Raw genomic sequence first — 15,979 nt, 5'->3', positions numbered from 1 at the left:
GAGGGGCTGCCTCACACCCGCCAGGCGGAGCCGTGCAGGTGGCAGCTGCGCGGCGAGGCCCGGCCCCTGTTCCTGATCCCGGCCCCCTGTGTCACGACGGTCGGTCTTCATCTTGGTGCTGTGCTCGCACGTGGTGTGAACGCTGACCGGCTGCGTTGTGCGTGTCATTAGCTGCCTGCAGGGAATTACAGCTGGGGCTTGTCCAAACAGCCTGGGCAACTCGATGGCTGTCAGAGCTGAAATGTGAATGCCCCAGCTGCCCCAACTGTGCACTGTATACATAGTAACACAGGCCGTCTGGCCTGGCCGAGGGCTTGGCCCCAAAGCAGCCGCTGGGTTGGGTTTCTGAGCCGGAGTACACTGGCACTGGGCTCGATTCCCAGCCCCCAAAACGCGCTGCTTACTCTCCGTGTGCGAGCGCCCAAAGTGGACAAATGAGCCTGGCTGAGCCCACAAAACACAGCAGCTGGTCTCCCTTTTCAAGCCGCCCACAGCTGCCCAACGAGCCTCCTCTAAAGGCCGAAACCCACAGGACTCTGCCTGCATTGCTGAGCCTGAAAACCAGCCAAACAAGGCTCATTTTGAGCCCCCCAGAGACAGCTGATGACTTCATCTCCACATTGGGCCCCCAAACCAGTGCACAGAGACTGGTGTTGAGCTACAGCGTGCAACATTTCACCTCTGTTTTCCTGCCCCAGCCCAGTTTCCCCAGCTGCCTTCCCAGCCGCCTTCAGCTGCCCCCGTTTTGCTTTTCTTTCTGCCCCAGGCCGTGTTTGTGTAGTCCGTAGGTTCGTGCCCGCGCCAATAGGCACACCGAGTCAGAATCCACACGAAGGCCCTTTAATTCAATAAGGAATCCTATAACTCTGCAGAGTCAGGTGCTTGGCGATCTTTCTCAAAGCAAGCACGCCTCTGACTCCAATCACCATAATCTGTACGCAGCAAACTTGTGAAAACCCTCTCTTTGGTTACTTTTGATTGGCTATCTTAGCTCACCTAAGCTATCTCCACTGAGTTTGCTCATGACAAAGGAGCAGCGGTGGAGGGAGGGACACCAAATCCCACATTAACATATGTTAATGCCCCTTTACGAGCAAAAGGTAACTCTAGTCAGAAAACCAGTCTGGAGCTGGCTTTCTCCTTCTTCTTTTGACCCTTTTATCCCTTACCTTCCTTGCTTCTGCTAGCTCAAGGCTACCTGTCTCTTTCTTTCGGCTGAAAGACTACACAAGCTACAGGCCTCCCAGTTTTCTTCAAGGTTTTCTTGTTTTTCCCAGCCTTGTGACTACATTTGGACATGGATGGGGGTGATCAGAGTACTGGTGCTTTGGCCATGACCCTCCCCATCCCACCAGTGCTGAGAGGCTTGCACAGGCAGCGCTGCCCGGCCCCAGCTCCCACCAACACCACCCTGGGAAGGACCCGGTCTGCACCCGCTGTGCTCTCTGGACTTTTATTCAGGCCTCTAAAAGCTCGGGGATGTCTTCTGTGTCCCCCGAGAGATCTTCTGCATGCTCTGGGATGTCTTCAGCATGCGTTGTGCTCTCTTGGTGCTCCACGCTGGCTTCTGTAGTGTGGGGAAGAAGAGGCAGTGTCAAGATATGGCCCCTGGCCGTGCCCTCCTGGGCACCGTAGGGAAGGCGGCTGGGGCAGCGCTTGGCAGCCCTTGGGCCGCCCCGGTGGGAGCGGAGCAGAGAGCTCGGTCCCGGCTCTCACCAAGGACGTGGAGAGTGGCATCTGTGAAGCGCGTCTCCTGTGGTGACTCCTGCTGGTGCTTCAGTTTCTTCAGCAGCTCGGGAGCAGCTGTCTCCTGGGGGAGAGCAGGGAGGTGTGAATTCTGCTTGGGCCACAGAGGCCTCGTTGCCGAGCCCTCCGACTCCCATGGCCCCAGCATCCCCCCGGGACAGGGCTCACTCACCAGGTAAGAGTAGACATCGCGCTGCAGCTCTGCCCCACTGCACCCGATGGAATTCATGACGACCACCTGCAGCCCCTTTGGCTCAACAAAAGGAGCACAGCTGTAGAGGGCTGTCTTGCAAGCCTGGAAAAGAGCATTGTGCTTGGTCGTTCCTTCTCCTATGCCCGGGAGGCAGCTCCTCAGGGAGCCTTTCTGTGGGATTGCAAAGACGCTCAAGGGGTCCTTACGGTGGATACTGCATAGCTGGGGTCCTGGAGGTGCAGGAAGAGTCTGCCCAACGTCTGCTCCACTTCTGCTCTGAAGAACGTGGTGAGATCGCCCTTGGCGCCAGCAGCCAGGGCCGCGTAGAGATGGAAGGCCGCAAAACGAAGCTCCTTTTGCTCCTGCAACCCAGAAAGCCATCTGTGAGCTGGGTTATGAAGGTACCTCCTCCCAGCCTGCTGGGCCCCAGCAGCTGGTTGCCTGCAGGAGCACCTCCACGCAGCACAGGCAGGCCCCCGCCCACCCCACACCCCTCGGACAAGTGGCAGAAAAGTAGGTTCACTCACGGCATCGAAGAACTTCCTGGTGGAGCGGGCGATGCTTTTGAAGGCCATGCCCGAGCCCTTCGCCGTCTGATTTGCAAATATTTCTTCCAGGGCCAACATGCTCTCCGCAGCCACCCCAGGACAGTCCACCTTCTCCATTTCACGCCCCAGTGCTTCCATGATGTTCCTCTTGTGCCTTCGAAACTGCAAAGCCAAAGATGCGCACAAGCTGCTCGCGGCTGCTGCCCGCAATGCCCACCCTTTCTCCCCACTGCTGTTTCGCAAGGGGGTGCAGCTGCGGCACAACCCCGTGACGAACGGCACTGGCACGTTTGGCAAGAGGTTTCCCCGCAGGCTGCGTGCTGAGCTTGGAGAGCAGCCTGGCTGTTGGGAAGCCCCCATCTGCCTGTGCTGCTCTGCCCCAGGCTCCCCAACTGCCCTGCAGCCCTGCCCGGCTCTCTGCTGGGGGGCTGCAGCCAGAGCAGAGGGAAGTGCACCTCACCTTCTTGGGCAAGCCACTGACAGCACGGCCCAGGCCTCTCGCTGCCATCTGCTTCACAGCACGGCTCGGACTCTTCAGCTTCTCCAGGAAGACCCACACCAGGGGCTTCAGGAGATGCTTCCCCTCAGCTGGCGGGTCCTTCACCACCTACAAGACAGCCAAAGCTCTGTCAGTGCCGAGAAGGGACCTGGGCTGGTCTCTTCCATGAAGAGACACCCCAAGCAGCAGTTTCTTTGGAAAAGCCCTCTGAGCCCGCCCTTCCCCACGCGCCGCCTCACCTCTGCGAAGAAAGCCAGCGCCGTGAGTTGCAGGTTTTGCGAGGGGGAGTGCAGCCACAGCATGAAGCTGTTTATCAGCAAACGTGAGACGAGCTGGGCACGGAGCAGCACTCTGCACAGAGAGCACAAGCAGGTGACGTGGTCAGGTGGGAAGGCCCCGGGCCGCGGCCCAAAACGTCCCCTGCTGCGGTGCAGGCGCTGCCCTGCCTCCCAGGAGAGCTCCCCAGGCACATGGGAAGGGTCCTGCGGCTGCTTCCCGGGGGGAGGTGAGATGCAGCACTGGGCTCTCACCTGGTCAGGAGCTGCACGGCGTTGCAGTGCCACTGAGGCACGTCCAGGGACGGCCACACTCGATGATTCCAGAGCACCCGCTGCCACCTCTCGTCCAGGAGTCTTCCCAGCACTTGTTCCAGAGCAGCGCTGTAGGGTCTGGCGAACGAAAACCCACAGAAAACCCTCAGAAATTTCCACACCTGGGAAACAGGGCAGCCCTTTGGCTCCCTCAGCATCACGAACAAATGTGCCTGGCTGGGGAACTGAAGCCCCCCGTTCTCTGCCCCTGCTGCTCCTTACCCGCACACCAGCTCCTCTTCTTCCGTTTCCTTGAAGATTTCTGCCGGAAGACTCAGGGGGGGAAACAGCACCAGTGTTCCCAGTTCAATGCTGACCCACTTCAGGAGGACGGGAAGGAGGCAAAGAAGCACGTCCCGGGTTTCCTTCGTGGTCAGCAGAGCAGACATCACCTCACAGATGGCACAGAGGAGCTGCAGGAAAATGTGAGCCAAAACAACCTGTTAAACACTGCCTTTCCCACCAGCCCGGTGGTGCCCCTGTCCCCCTGGGGGACTCTTCCTGCCTGCAAGTCTCACACCTTGGGGTGACCCCCAACTCCCTCACCCTGCTGAGCTAAGTGAGAAAGCAGGTGGGAAGCTGTAGAGATGCTCCTGCCGACGAGCATACCTTGAAAGGATCCAGCGGTTGAGCAGCAACCGTGAGCCGACACCTGGCTTCAGATGCCTCGTTCAGTCTCCAAATTAAGTGATACAGCACCTTAGGCCCGAGGTCGCTGCTGCCCAGGCTCCTCCAGAGCTGCTCGTCTCTGCAAGCAAACAGACGTTCACCTGTGAGCCCTGTCCTCTGGGACCCCTGGTGCCCTCCCTCCCCAGAGGCCAAACGCTCTCCTCGCCAGCAGCAGGGCACACGATGCCTGCTTCCCCAGAGACATGAGCGCCCGATCTCGCAGAGCTCAGGCTTCTGGGGGAGGAATGGGACCTGCTGCTTCCCTGGATCCCCCCACTGCAGGCAAGCCGTGGGGTTGCTGTTTGGTGGCCACGGAGGGGCAAGGGGGAGCGCACATACCTCTCTGAGGGCGATTCTGTCTGGAGGAGGGTGTCCACCACAGCCTGGCTGCGGAAGCCGGCCAGGAGACAGAGTGCCTTGAAGAAGAGGTCCTTGAGGGGGCTCTGCTGCACGGTGCGCCTGGCCTCCCACAGGATCTTCATGAATTCAGGCACCTGCAAGGAAAGGGGCGAGAGGGAACACTTCAGCGTATCCTTTGCCTGTGCGGTCCCCTCAGCCCCGCGCTCGGGCTGCGTTTCTTCAGTCCACACGAGGCGCAGCACGACAGCCAGCAGAGAAACGTCAAGGCCGAGGGGAACAAGTGTCTCCCGTACCTCTGGGTATATTTCGTTTCCGCGTGTCTCCAGGAATGCGATCAGCCAGTCGCCAGCTGCTCGTGCACGCTGCTGGTTAGTGCACGAGAAGGTCTTCGTGATGGAGTCCATGAAGCTCCTGGCCTGTCCCTGGGGGAGGTACTGGCAAACATCCTGGAGAGAGAGGAGAGACTGTCACGGCTCTGCTCCAGCTCTTTCGGACAGAAAGGAGACGCGAGGGGCCTCTGAGCTCCGCAGCTCACTGGTCATTGAGAGGGCACTCGGGGCACACTCCTCTGTGCACACGCTGTTTTTCGTACTTCCTGCAGCGGAGAGGCTTAGAACCATCTCCTCTCGTCTTGTTTCCCTGCGTGCAAAACGCACCTCCTGACAAAGGCACTGGGACCCCACCCCACTCTCTGGAGCCAGTTACCTTCGCTATTTCGGCACGGTCCTCACGCAGAGGCCCGTCCTCCACGGTGTCCAGCCTCTCACACAGATCCCTGATGCCCTGATGCAAGTGGGGCACTTGGAGCACCACTCTCCGAGCCCTCGCCAGGCCACAAGCTGTGAGAGAAGGGAGTCCTGGTTAGGGGAACTGAATCTCTGGGCCCAGACACGCACAGAGGGGGATGGGGAGCAGTGGCCTCGCTGGGCAGGGAAGGAAGAGAAGATGGGGCTGCTGGGGGCCAGGAAGAACCCGCTTTCCTCACCTTGGATCCGGAGAAGGCAGCTGAGGCAGGCCCCTGCCCTCCGCCGGGACGCGGCCTGGGAGTCGCTCAGCAGAGGCCCCAGCACACCGAGCAAGGAGCCGAAGCCCGAGCAGGCGAGTTCCCTCTGTGGGGGCGAGAGGCAGGAGGAAGGTCGCAGGCAGCCCAGTGCCTGCTCGCCTCCCCGGGCCGTGGCCAGCAGGGAGAGGGAATGGGGCACGCGGGGCTCGTACTCACCGAGCACTTGAAGAACTCTTCGTAAGTGCCCAGCAGCTGGGCGCAGAGCTGCAGGGCCCTCTCTTGCTGCCACGCGTTCCTTGAGGTGAGTTGGTGCAGCAAGACCTGGGGTGGAGCAGACGTGTCTCGTGACGGGCGTCCTTCTTTCTCCCCCCGCCACCCCTCTCTGCCTCCCTCCCTCCTCTCCTGGCCCCTGCCCTGGGGCTCCGCGTGGCCCCAGCCCCGCCAAGCACCGGCACTGCCACCCCCCTGCCCTCCCCCAGGAGCCGTTTCCCCACCGGCATCTCCCTGTGCCAGCCTGGCTCTTGGCTCTGCCTCCCGCGGGGCCCGTTCCTTTGCCTGCCCTGGCATCGCAGCAGGGAACGGATCCCCCTCGGAGCATCCCCGAAGGCCCCAGCTCTGCCCCATGGCTACTCACCAAGACCATGTCCGCGAAGGCGCGGGAGGTGCCTTCCGCTTGGAGGAAGGCTGACATCAGCTGGCCCAGAGCTTCCTCACACGACGCTTGCAGAGGCTGAAAGCGGGAAAGGAGGACTGAGGTTCAGCACCGCGGCAGCTGCCAGAGCACAGGGAGCGCTGAGGTGCGATCCCGACGGAGAGGTGTGCAGGGAAGGGCTGGCAGGTACCTGCAGCTCTGTGTCCGCAGGAGGGCACGACAGGACTCTCCAGCAGCACACGGCCACCTGGGAGCACCTCTTCTCCCAGTCCACGCGAGGCTCCAGCTTGCTGGATGCAGAAAAAGGGGGAGAAAACAGTAAAACAGTGAGGGGCTTTACCAGCCGTCTCCAGAGTGGCCCAAATGCCAGCTGGGTTTGAGCCCCAGAGCCGGCCCCCCCAGCCTGGGGCACAGAGCTCACCTCAACTGCTCCAGCAGCCGAAGCACCTTGAGATGCACTCGGGACACAGGGCTGTCGCAGCCATCCTCCCTCATCAGGTCCTGCAAGGCCCAGAGAGACGCACTCAGGGTGGGCAGGGGCACGGAGGGGCCCGCACCAGCCCCTTCATCCCCACGGCCACCACGGAGCCACCGAGTGCCAGCGCCCCAGGGCCCAGCAGCTGGGGACGAGGAGCTGGGGGGTGGCCGCTGGAGACCTCCGGGAAAAGCTGCCTCCCCTGCGGGCAGCCCCAGCTCCAGGCACTCACCAGCAGGACGTTCAGCACCTCCGGCTTCTTGCAGAGCCTGAATCTCTGCTTGGTGTCCACAACCTGGATGGCACGGGTGACCTCCTGGATACTGTTCACCAGGGCGAGCTTGTGCTGCAGCTCCTGAGACCGGAGAGAGAAAAACACCAGTTGAACTGCTTGGAGAGCTGGGAGAGGAGCACGGGCGAGGGCTTCTTCGGGGCTGGGGCTGGACGTTCAGGACAAAGCACGCAGGGGACGCTCAGAAAGAGGCCGTCCATCTCGGCACGTGGGGGCACCCAGCCCTCCCTGCTCCTTCCTCTGTGCCCCACGCCCCTACCTTTGTTCTGCAGGCATGGAAGAGCTCCAGGATGTTGGCCAGGATGCATTTCTCCACGCAGTCCAGCAGTTCTGCCTTGGGCGCACGCAGTGCAATCTTGCCATAGGTAAGCATGACTGCAGCCCGTGTGGCCTGAAGTCTCCGCTCCCTGTCCGGCAGCTGTGTTGACAAAGATGCCCCGAGATGTCAGTCCGATGCCCTGCTGTGCCCCGGGCCGCCGCCAATTTGTGGGGCTGGGGAGCGGGGCTGTGAGGGAGCTGTCTGGCTCGGCTGTGCAGGGCCGTGGAAAAGCATCTGAAGGAGTTTGTCCCGGTCCTGCCCTGAGGCGAGCAGCCCGTGCCCGTCAGGGGTGTGCTGGCCGTGGAAGGCTTGCCCGTGGCCCCCAGGCTAGGGGCAGAGCCAGCCACAGCTCACAGGGCTCCTGGCCCTCAGCTTTCTGCAGGGGGCAGGCGTCTTAGGTAGCTCTGCCGGGAGGGACAAGTGCAACGTGGGTGCCACGACTCGGCCACCACCGTTCGGGAAGTGAAAAGAGGGCAAGAGAAGGCCGAACACTCAAAGCCTGCAGCCATTACCCTTTGCCGTCTGCCGAATTTGATGAGCGCCTTGCGGACCATGCTCATTGCATCCAGGGCCAGGTAGAAGTGGCGCTCAGCAGCGTAGGAGACCACGGAAGCTATTCCCTGCAATGACGGAGAAATGGGAGTGAGCTCTGGCACGCGTACGACGGCAAGGCAGGACATTGCCCAAGGGAAACGGCAGCTCCCAGGAAATGGAAAAGGTCCGGAGCAGGGACATGGGGACACTGGGCAGAGCGGGGGCAGGAGAGGGAGAGGAACCTTCACCTGTTTGTCACACGGCCTGGTGGCATCCGTTTCTTTCAAGTATTTCAGCAGCTGCCCTTGGACGTGGGTGAGCCGCCGACAAGAGGCCAGCACCGTGCCGAGAGCCCGGTACAGGAACTCCTGCAAGAGAAGAGCCCGAGCCCGAGCCGTGGTAGCGGAGGGAAGCACCTTTGGGGCGAGGGCAGGGGGAGCGGTGCCGACAGCCCGCACGGGAACGCGCTCCTTCAGCCCCAGCCCCGGAGCCGGGTGCCCCGGGCTGTGCTGCCAGGAGGGCGCAGGCAGGGAACAAACCTTGTCCTCCTTGCTGCTGGAGGAGCTGCTCAGCTGCTGGCTCAGCTCCCGGCTCAGGCACACGATCCATGGCTGGTCCTCCTGCATCTCCTCCGCTGACTCCGTCAGGAACTGGGGGGGAACACGACAGGAGGCCAATGTTGTCTCGCCCTTTGCCCGGGCCTTGCACAGGAGCGGCGGGGGCACAACTGCCCGCAGCCTCACCCCCGGGGATGCTGTACCTTAAGCAGATAGCACTGCCACTCTTCGGAGTCCAGGGAGCCCTCTGGATGCTCTGCAAAGCAAGAGGAAGCAAAATCCCTCGCTGTCACTTGAGCCAGCACCAGGGAAGAGTTCCGCGCTCTCCTTCCCTGGGAGCCCAGACCCCCACAAGTCCCAGGCTTGACAGGGCCTCAGACTGCCTGCACCACAGCTCTTGCCAGGCTGCAGACCCCAGGGGCAAGCCGATCCCAGCAGATCCCAGCCTCCACGCTGGCTGCCCGGAAGGGGGACGGCAGCGGTTCCCCTCCGCCGTGCTGGGAGGGAGGCTCTTTTCCTGCCCCCTCCAGCTCTCCTGAGCCCGGCGCTCCACACTAGCACCTTACCTTCCAGGTACTGCAGCATGCGGGGGATGCGCATGGGCCACAGGTCCCTCAGGGATCTGTGGATCCTGCTCTGCAGGGCCTGCAGCAGCTGTAGGGCAGCGGCCCCGCATTCTCCGCACCCAGCAGAAGCCGCCACCACCTAGGTGAGGACAGAGAGAGACGGGCTCACTCCTTCCGCCGGGGACGCGGCTTCTCCCACCAGGGAGCTCGACTCCAAAAAGCAAAAGCAGCCCTGCCCCAGCACCTCCCCCTGCCCCTGGCCAGAAAAGCTCTTTCCCCGCGGCCCCGCTACTCACCAGCAGCTGAACCAGGAGCGCCTGTGGCGTGGGCGTCTTGTCTGCAAGGAGGAAGAAAGGCAGGGTGAGCCCCTGAGCACCTCGCCCCCAGCCCCTCGCACCTTCGACGCCCCCATGCAGCTGGGAGGGAGCCCCTGGCCGAGCCCGGCACACGTTGCTGGGGCACTTTCTGCTCTCACCTTGCCCCTGGGCAGCATCAGGCTTCTCGCTGTCCTCTTGCCCTTCTGTTTGCTTCTGTCTCTCGATCACGGCTTGGAGACAGCGGGACAGCGGGAGCAGCAGGCCGCAGTACTGGCCCGGCACCATGTACTGCAGGAGCCGTGGCCACAAGAGCTGCAGAGGAAGAGGAGGCAGTTTGGCACGTCAGCATGCCCATCGCGGCTCGGAGCGGGAAAGGACGGCTTTCCCCAAAAGGGGCAGGCGAGGGCTGGCCAAAACACCCTGCAGGTGCACAGCGGCTGCAGCAGCGGGGAGCAGGACCACTTACTTGGGTCATGCCTCCAACGGAGACATCCAGAGACTCCAGGACATCTATGCACTGGGCCCGAAGGTCTCTTTCTTCTTGGAGGTCTTCTACTGCCTGCAAGACAGCGTTGGGAAACCCCCCGTTACTCCCAGCTCCTGCCTCAGGAGGCTCTGTGGAGGAGGAGGATGGCCAGGCCCCACGTCCCAGCCCCAGCTCGGGAGCAGCGAGCGCTGCACTGAGGGAGCTCTCGGCACAGCCTGGGCACGGGACCGAGCCGCGGGTGTCCCGCTCTGTCCTTACCAGTCTGTCCGAGGCCCGCCTGAACTCGACAAAGATGTGCGCCACCGCTTCCCACGCCAAGCAGCTCGGGATGCTGACGCTGAGCAGGTCCCTGATGAAACCCAGGAGCGCGCTCCTCACCTGCCAAGGGGACGCTGTGGTTACGGTCTGCCCCGCCAGCAGCCACAGGGAAGCCACCTTCGCCTGGGGCAGCCCCCGCAGCCCATGGAGAGGCACCGAGCGCGCAGGAGAAGCCTTCGCTGCCTGGGCTCGGGGCTCGGCTTTGTACAGCTCCACAACCTGCCGGCTCGGGGGGCTTGCCCTGCCCCACTGCTCTCGCTGTTCCTTCCCAAATGAGCTCACCTGGGTGCTGGCCTCAATGAACAAGGGCTGCACGGCCTCTACCATTAGGGGCAGCTTCTCTCTCACTGCAGGCTCTACAAGAGACACAGAGAGGTCCGCGTTCAGGCAGGGCTCAGATGGCAGAAGGGATCCCTCGAAGCTCCCAGGCTTCTCACGCACAAGCGGGACAGCACGGCAGGGCTGGGCTCTGACTGCAGGGGAAGCACTGGCGTCCCAGAAGGACTTTGTTTCTGCAGCTACTACTGCCTTGCCGGGCCTGAAAGCTCCGACAGCAGATAGCTTCAGCCCCCCGACTGCCCCAGGCCTGGCCTGTGGTACTGACCGTCAGTGCGTGCCACAGCTCCCAGCAGAGTCAGCGCTGTCCTGCGGGTGCCCTCGTCCTCGCTGCTCAGGTGGGACAGCAGGAACATGATTGTCTCCTCCGGGCAGATTCGAGCTGCGGGCAGGACACCACGTTTTGCGTGAATAGTCAGCAAAACCCCACGGCTGAGGTTCACAAGGAAGTTGCGAGCACGCGACGGGCATCGTCCCCTTCCCTCCCTTACCTTGAAGCACAATGCACTGCCTCAGTTCTTCTTTGTGGCCTGCGCTGTGCTGCCTGTCCTCCTCCACAATCTGTGGGAAAAAGGTCCATTTTAGAGACCGATCGCAGGCAGAGCAGCCATCAGAGGCTGCCTTTTGGGTCCCGGCACTCCAGAGGCCTCCTGCCAGGTGGCTGAGGGGGAAACGGCTGAAGGAACTGAGCTGCCCCTCGGGCCTGCGCAAAACATCCAGGATCGGGGTGCTCACAGCCTCGAGGCAGCTCCAGGAAGGTCCTGGTGGAAGGACGCCCTGCCCTGCCCTGCCCGCCCCGTCTGTGGCAATGCGGCCTGCAGGACCTGGGCCAGCGGCACAGGCATGGGCTCCCTTTACCTGGTGGTGCACAGCAGCAGCGATGGCATGGAGCTTGTCCTGGGGGGCGACAGCGTGAAGTTCCTCCAAGGTCGTCAGGAAATAACGGAGGCTCTACAAGAGAAGGGAGAGGACGAGCGGGTTAAAGGCACGTGGGAAGGAAGAAACCCAGCACGCCTGTGGCATGGGGAAGCCCTGCCCACAGCTGCACCAGACCCCGCGCAACGCCTCACCTCTGTCACCCGGCAAGTCTCCTGGAGCTCCTGGTACTGCCGCAGGAGCCAGAAGACCTGCTTCCACACGTTGTCCTGGTGCTGTGCATCACGGAGGACGACGGCCATCATAGCAGCCACTGCTCCCAAGACGGCCTGCTTGTCCTGCAGAGGGAAGAGAGGCGAGATGCTCTGAGGGCTGTGCAGCACTCGGCGTCCCCCAGCACATGCCTGCCTTGCCCACAGGGGGCTTTCCCTTTCCCTTCTCTCCAGAGGAGAGACATCTCTGGCTCTCTCCAGAGGACAGCAAGCGTTCCCCTGCCAAAGGGCCAGCAGCTCTCACCTCCTCCTCCTCGTCACGGCCCAGCCAGTTTCCCACCGCGTGGCAGAACAGGTCGTACACCTGCTCGCAGAGCTGCGCCTCCCCGATGCGAGGGAAGGGGCACTGCTCCCAGGCATTGAAGTAAGCGTTGATCGCCCTCGACCACTGCTCCAGCACTGCACCACAAGAAAGGAGCTCGTCAAAGCCGGCAACAGGCAGCGTGCCCGGCTCCCTCGCCCACGCCCGTGTGGAGCAGTCCCTGGCTCGCCAGGCTTCGGCTCGGGACCGGCAAGTGCTGTGCTCCAGGCATCTGGACTAAACTACGGTGCCCCTTCTCCCCTCCTGCCCACTGCACCTCAGCCTCCTTCTCTACCTCCTCCTCCTCCTCCTCCTCCTCCTCCTCCTCGCAGGCCTCTTCCCCTCCAGCACTTAGCATTGCAGCCCCCGCCCTGCCCTTCCCAAATTTGCCCCCCAGCGCAGGACCACGCCGCCATCCGATCGGAGCGAGGCAGCGAGAGCCCGCCCGGCCCCTTCCCCTCTACTCACCACTGCAGATGGCGCGCAGGATCCGGCTGCTCTCCACGTGGCTCAGCACGGCGTGCAGAGCAGCGAGCGTCATTTGGGCGAAGGGGATGCACCGCAGGGCTGCAGAGAGAGGACGGGCAGAGGGACAGAGGGAGCCACGGTCAGCCAGAGCCAGAGCAGCACCGCGGGCAGGAGGGCTGGGGAGAAATCCCAGCTCCGGGCGAGGAGGTGCCACAAGCCCACAGCCCGCCGGCCCAAAATAGCCTTCAGGGAGGGGCAGGGGCCCTGCTCCTGGCCGTCACGGACCATCTCCCAGAGCACGAGGCCAAAGGGGCCATACCATAGCTGCTGGCCAGTTTGCTCAAGGTGCTGAGCACAAACTCCTGGCATGCTCCTCCCCTCATGCTCTTCAGGTGGCCCTGGAGCTCGGACATCACAAACTCGAAGTGGGAACGAGCCAGAGCCACCAGGACGTCACCAGCAGCTGCTGTCACTTCGGTCATCGCGCCCTGAAAAAGAGCCACAGCTGAAATGCTGCCCAGGAGAAAGCTGGGGAGAGGCGGGCTGCTCCGTTCGTCCTCCTAGAGAACAAGCTCACCTGGGCTGCCTTCATGTCTCCAGACACCTCTGCGAGCACTCGGTTGACAACGCCGCTCCGCAGACGGGTGTCATCTCCTTGCAAGACGTGCTCGAGGCGGCGGTAAGTCTCCGCTCGCTCACCCTAGGGAGAGACCACGACACCTCTTGCTTTGCCCTTATTCCCGGGCAGCTGCGAGCTGCTGCCCCTCACTCTGGAGAGCCCACAGGCAGCACCAGCGCGTCCTGTCCCAGCTTGCGTCCAGCTACACCAAGGAGCCGAGGGAGCAGCAGCCCTGGGAAGCGACCGAGCACCAGGCGCCAGCCTGGGACCACGGTGCAGGGCTAGGACAAGGACGGAGGCTTGGGCAGCTCCAGGCTGAGCTGCTGCGTGAAAGGAGGCAGCGCAGCAGCGTCAGCCCAGCAGCAGGACACCGGAGGGGCCAGCAGGCAAGACCCCTGCGTTGAGGGTGGAGGGGAGCCCTCAACCCCCCACGGCACAGCAGGATGTGCGCAGCTCACCTCTCTGTCTTGCAGCTTCTTCAACAAGGAAGTCACGACGGCGGCAGAGGTGGCAAGAGTCTCAGACCCCGTCTCTCTGCCACCGTTCCTGTGACGTCTTCGTCTAGTCCTGATCCCTACACAAGCAAAGGAAGATGGAAGGAAACAACCAGTTTGCATCAGCTTGGCTGGCTGTGGGGATTCGCACCAGGTGGGGCAGGCATCCTCCCAGCACCAAGAGCACAGGCTGGGGACCCATCTCTGGTGGTGCTGGGAACTCATGGGGATGCAGCCCCCGGCCTCCCACTGCCCCTTACCAAAACATCCTCTCAGCCTCTCCATCACAGCAGGATCACCCCAGAATCTCTCTCCGGGTCCTCCTCCTGTGGCCGCCGAGAGGCAATGGGCCACCTGCCCTCACCGCAGCACTTATAAGGCACCCAGCCATTGTGACCTCGCTGAGGGGCCTCGCGCCTCACAGAGGGTTGCCACAGATACGGGGACACGTCACAGGGCAGGGCCGGAGGTGGCAGCGCTGCTCCCCTCCGTGCCTTTGCCTGATTGTCTCCAAAGAAAGAAGTTTCTGTGCACCATGAGACAGTGTTTGTCTGGAAAAAGGTCCGGAGCAGGGCTGGGACGAGCCCCTGCCCCAAGGGCACAGAGGGTCTCTCACATGGAGACCCGTCCTCCATGGTCTCCAGCCTCTCACACAGCTCCTTGAAGTCAGGCACTTGGAGCACCACTCTCCCAGTCCTCGTCAGGCCACAAGCTGTGAGAGAAGGGAGTCCTGGTTAGGGGAACTGAGTCTCTGCGCCCAGACACGCACAGAGGGGGATGGGGAGCAAAGGCCAGGGCCCTCCCAACCCTCCCGTGGCACGATGCCACCAGCCCGGCTCCGTGACTGACACATCCCGGGCCGCACAGAGCCCTCCTTCCTTCCCCTGGAGCTGTTTTGGGGCAGTGGGGCCACAGGCAGCAGCCACAGGCCTCCGCTCCCAGCTGCTGCGTCCCCAGGTCCTCCCCACAAATTCCTCAGCGCAGACAGCACAGATGCTGCTCACTGAGGAGGGGGCAGGAGCTCACTTCCAGCTGATTTCAGCTGGAGAAGCAGGCTATTCTTCTGAAGGCCTCACCCAAGCCATTCGCCATCAGCTTTCCAAGTATTTCTGCCAGCGCCAACATGCTCTCCGCAGCCACCTCTGGATAGTTCACCTTCTCCATTTCACGCCCCAGTGCTTCCATGGTCTGCCTCATGTGCCTTCGAAACTGCGAAGCCAAAGATGCGCACAAGCTGCTCGCGGCTGCTGCCCGCAATGCCCACTCTTTCTCTCCACTTCTGTTTCGCAAGGGGGTGCAGCTGCGGCACAACCCCGTGACGAACGGCACTGGCACGTTTGGCAGGAGGTTTCCCCACAGGCTGCGTGCTGAGCTTGGAGAGCAGGCTGGCCATAGGGAAGCCCCCACTGAGGAAAAGGCTGAGGTGCTTAATGCCTTCTTTGCCTCAGTCTTCAGCGACAAGACCAGTGGTTCTCTTGGGTACCCAGCCCTCTGACTTTGTGGCAGGGGATGGGGAGCAGAATGTGGCCCTCATAATCCACAAGGAAATGGTTGGCGACCTGCTACGGCACTTAGATGTATGGAAGTCAAAGGGGCCAGATAGGATCCACCTGAGGGTACTGAGAGAACTGGCAGAAGAGCTGGCCAAGTCGCTTCCCATCACTTAGCAGCAGTCCTGGCTATCAGGGGAGGTCCCAGCTGACTGGCGGCTAGCAAATGTGACGCCCATCTACAAGAAGGGCCGGAGGGCAGACCCGCGGAACTATAGGCCTGTCAGTGTGACCTCAGTGCTGGGGAAGCTCATGGAGCAGATTATCTTGAGTGTCATCACACGGCGCTTAAAGGGCAAGCAGGCCCAGATCAGGCCCAGTCAGCATGGGTTTATGAAAGGCAGGTCCTGCTTGGCGAACCTGATCTCCGGCTATGACAAAGTGACGCGCTTAGTGGACGAGGGAAAGGCTGTGGCTGTGGTCTATCTCGACTTCAGTAAGGCTTTTGACGCCATTTCCCACAGCATTCTCCTCCAGAAACTGGCTGCTCATGGCTTGGACTGGTGTACGCTTCGTTGGGCTAAAATCTAGCTGAATAGCCCAGCCCAAAGAGTCGTGGTGAATGGAGTGAATCCAGTTGGAGGCCGGTCACTAGTGGTGACCCCAGGGCTCGGTGGCTGAGTCACCATCCCTGGAGGTCTTTAAAAGATGTTTAGATGTAGAGCTATGTGATATGGTTTAGTGGAGGACTGGTCAGTGTTAGGTCAGAGGTTGGACTAGGTGCTCTTGGAGCTCTCTTCCAACCCAGATGATTCTGTGAGCGTGTGATTAAACTTTGCTTGCCTTGACAAGCCAACGGAACGAACTGCTGAGCCACCTGTGCTAAGTGTCACGGGGCTGGCAGCCCTCAGACCACGGGGAACCGCAGCCTTGGGTGTCAGACTCCTTTCTTCTGGTGACGAAGGGAAAAGCTGAGGCAGAAGCGGCCATCTCACAGC

At 62.0% G+C, this 15,979-nt stretch overlaps 2 protein-coding genes across 2 annotated transcripts; both read right to left on the bottom strand.

Annotated features, from left to right (window-relative positions):
- Window positions 1-824: 824 nt before the first annotated feature.
- Window positions 825-7,405, bottom strand: LOC119716768 (maestro heat-like repeat-containing protein family member 2B). The gene is made up of 20 exons (XM_072037109.1): window positions 7,287-7,405; window positions 6,968-7,090; window positions 6,682-6,761; window positions 6,451-6,550; window positions 6,243-6,338; window positions 5,825-5,929; window positions 5,591-5,714; window positions 5,311-5,444; window positions 4,899-5,051; window positions 4,585-4,739; window positions 4,186-4,324; window positions 3,799-3,989; window positions 3,517-3,654; window positions 3,226-3,337; window positions 2,948-3,094; window positions 2,467-2,649; window positions 2,146-2,301; window positions 1,919-2,041; window positions 1,717-1,810; window positions 825-1,567 (listed from the first exon to the last, which is right to left on the bottom strand). The coding sequence occupies exons 1-20, from the start codon at window positions 7,398-7,400 to the stop codon at window positions 1,458-1,460; spliced, it is 2,577 nt and encodes an 858-aa protein (XP_071893210.1). The 5' UTR covers window positions 7,401-7,405; the 3' UTR covers window positions 825-1,457.
- A 33-nt stretch (window positions 7,406-7,438) lies between these two features.
- On the bottom strand, window positions 7,439-13,708 carry LOC140002362 (maestro heat-like repeat-containing protein family member 2B). Its single transcript, XM_072036783.1, has 19 exons — window positions 13,456-13,708; window positions 12,956-13,078; window positions 12,698-12,866; window positions 12,379-12,477; window positions 11,854-12,008; window positions 11,532-11,675; window positions 11,320-11,412; window positions 10,953-11,022; window positions 10,730-10,843; window positions 10,408-10,481; window positions 10,066-10,185; window positions 9,787-9,879; window positions 9,479-9,632; window positions 9,300-9,340; window positions 9,004-9,142; window positions 8,641-8,693; window positions 8,420-8,530; window positions 8,129-8,248; window positions 7,439-7,966 (listed from the first exon to the last, which is right to left on the bottom strand). The coding sequence occupies exons 1-19, from the start codon at window positions 13,612-13,614 to the stop codon at window positions 7,715-7,717; spliced, it is 2,283 nt and encodes a 760-aa protein (XP_071892884.1). The 5' UTR covers window positions 13,615-13,708; the 3' UTR covers window positions 7,439-7,714.
- Window positions 13,709-15,979: the final 2,271 nt, after the last annotated feature.

Source organism: Anas platyrhynchos, chromosome 4 (genome assembly GCF_047663525.1).
Source record: "Anas platyrhynchos isolate ZD024472 breed Pekin duck chromosome 4, IASCAAS_PekinDuck_T2T, whole genome shotgun sequence".
Classification (NCBI taxonomy): domain Eukaryota; kingdom Metazoa; phylum Chordata; class Aves; order Anseriformes; family Anatidae; genus Anas; species Anas platyrhynchos.
Note: the sequence above shows the minus strand (reverse complement) of the source record. Positions and strands in the feature narration are given on the sequence as shown.

What these genes read in the sequence shown, in the direction of transcription:
- LOC119716768 (XM_072037109.1), bottom strand. Translation starts at nt 7,400, where the DNA reads ATGCTTACCTATGGCAAGATTGCACTGCGTGCGCCCAAGGCAGAACTG. An exon ending in AACCGCTGGATCCTTTCAAG is followed by an intron (nt 3,990 to 4,185) that starts GTATGCTCGTCG and finishes ATTTTCCTGCAG; the next exon opens with CTCCTCTGTGCCATCTGTGA. An exon ending in GAAGAGGAGCTGGTGTGCGG is followed by an intron (nt 3,655 to 3,798) that starts GTAAGGAGCAGC and finishes TTCGTTCGCCAG; the next exon opens with ACCCTACAGCGCTGCTCTGG.
- LOC140002362 (XM_072036783.1), bottom strand. Translation starts at nt 13,614, where the DNA reads ATGCAAACTGGTTGTTTCCTTCCATCTTCCTTTGCTTGTGTAGGGATC. An exon ending in CTGCTGCTGTGCACCACCAG is followed by an intron (nt 11,023 to 11,319) that starts GTAAAGGGAGCC and finishes TTTTTCCCACAG; the next exon opens with ATTGTGGAGGAGGACAGGCA. An exon ending in TCATTGAGGCCAGCACCCAG is followed by an intron (nt 10,186 to 10,407) that starts GTGAGCTCATTT and finishes TCCCCTTGGCAG; the next exon opens with GTGAGGAGCGCGCTCCTGGG.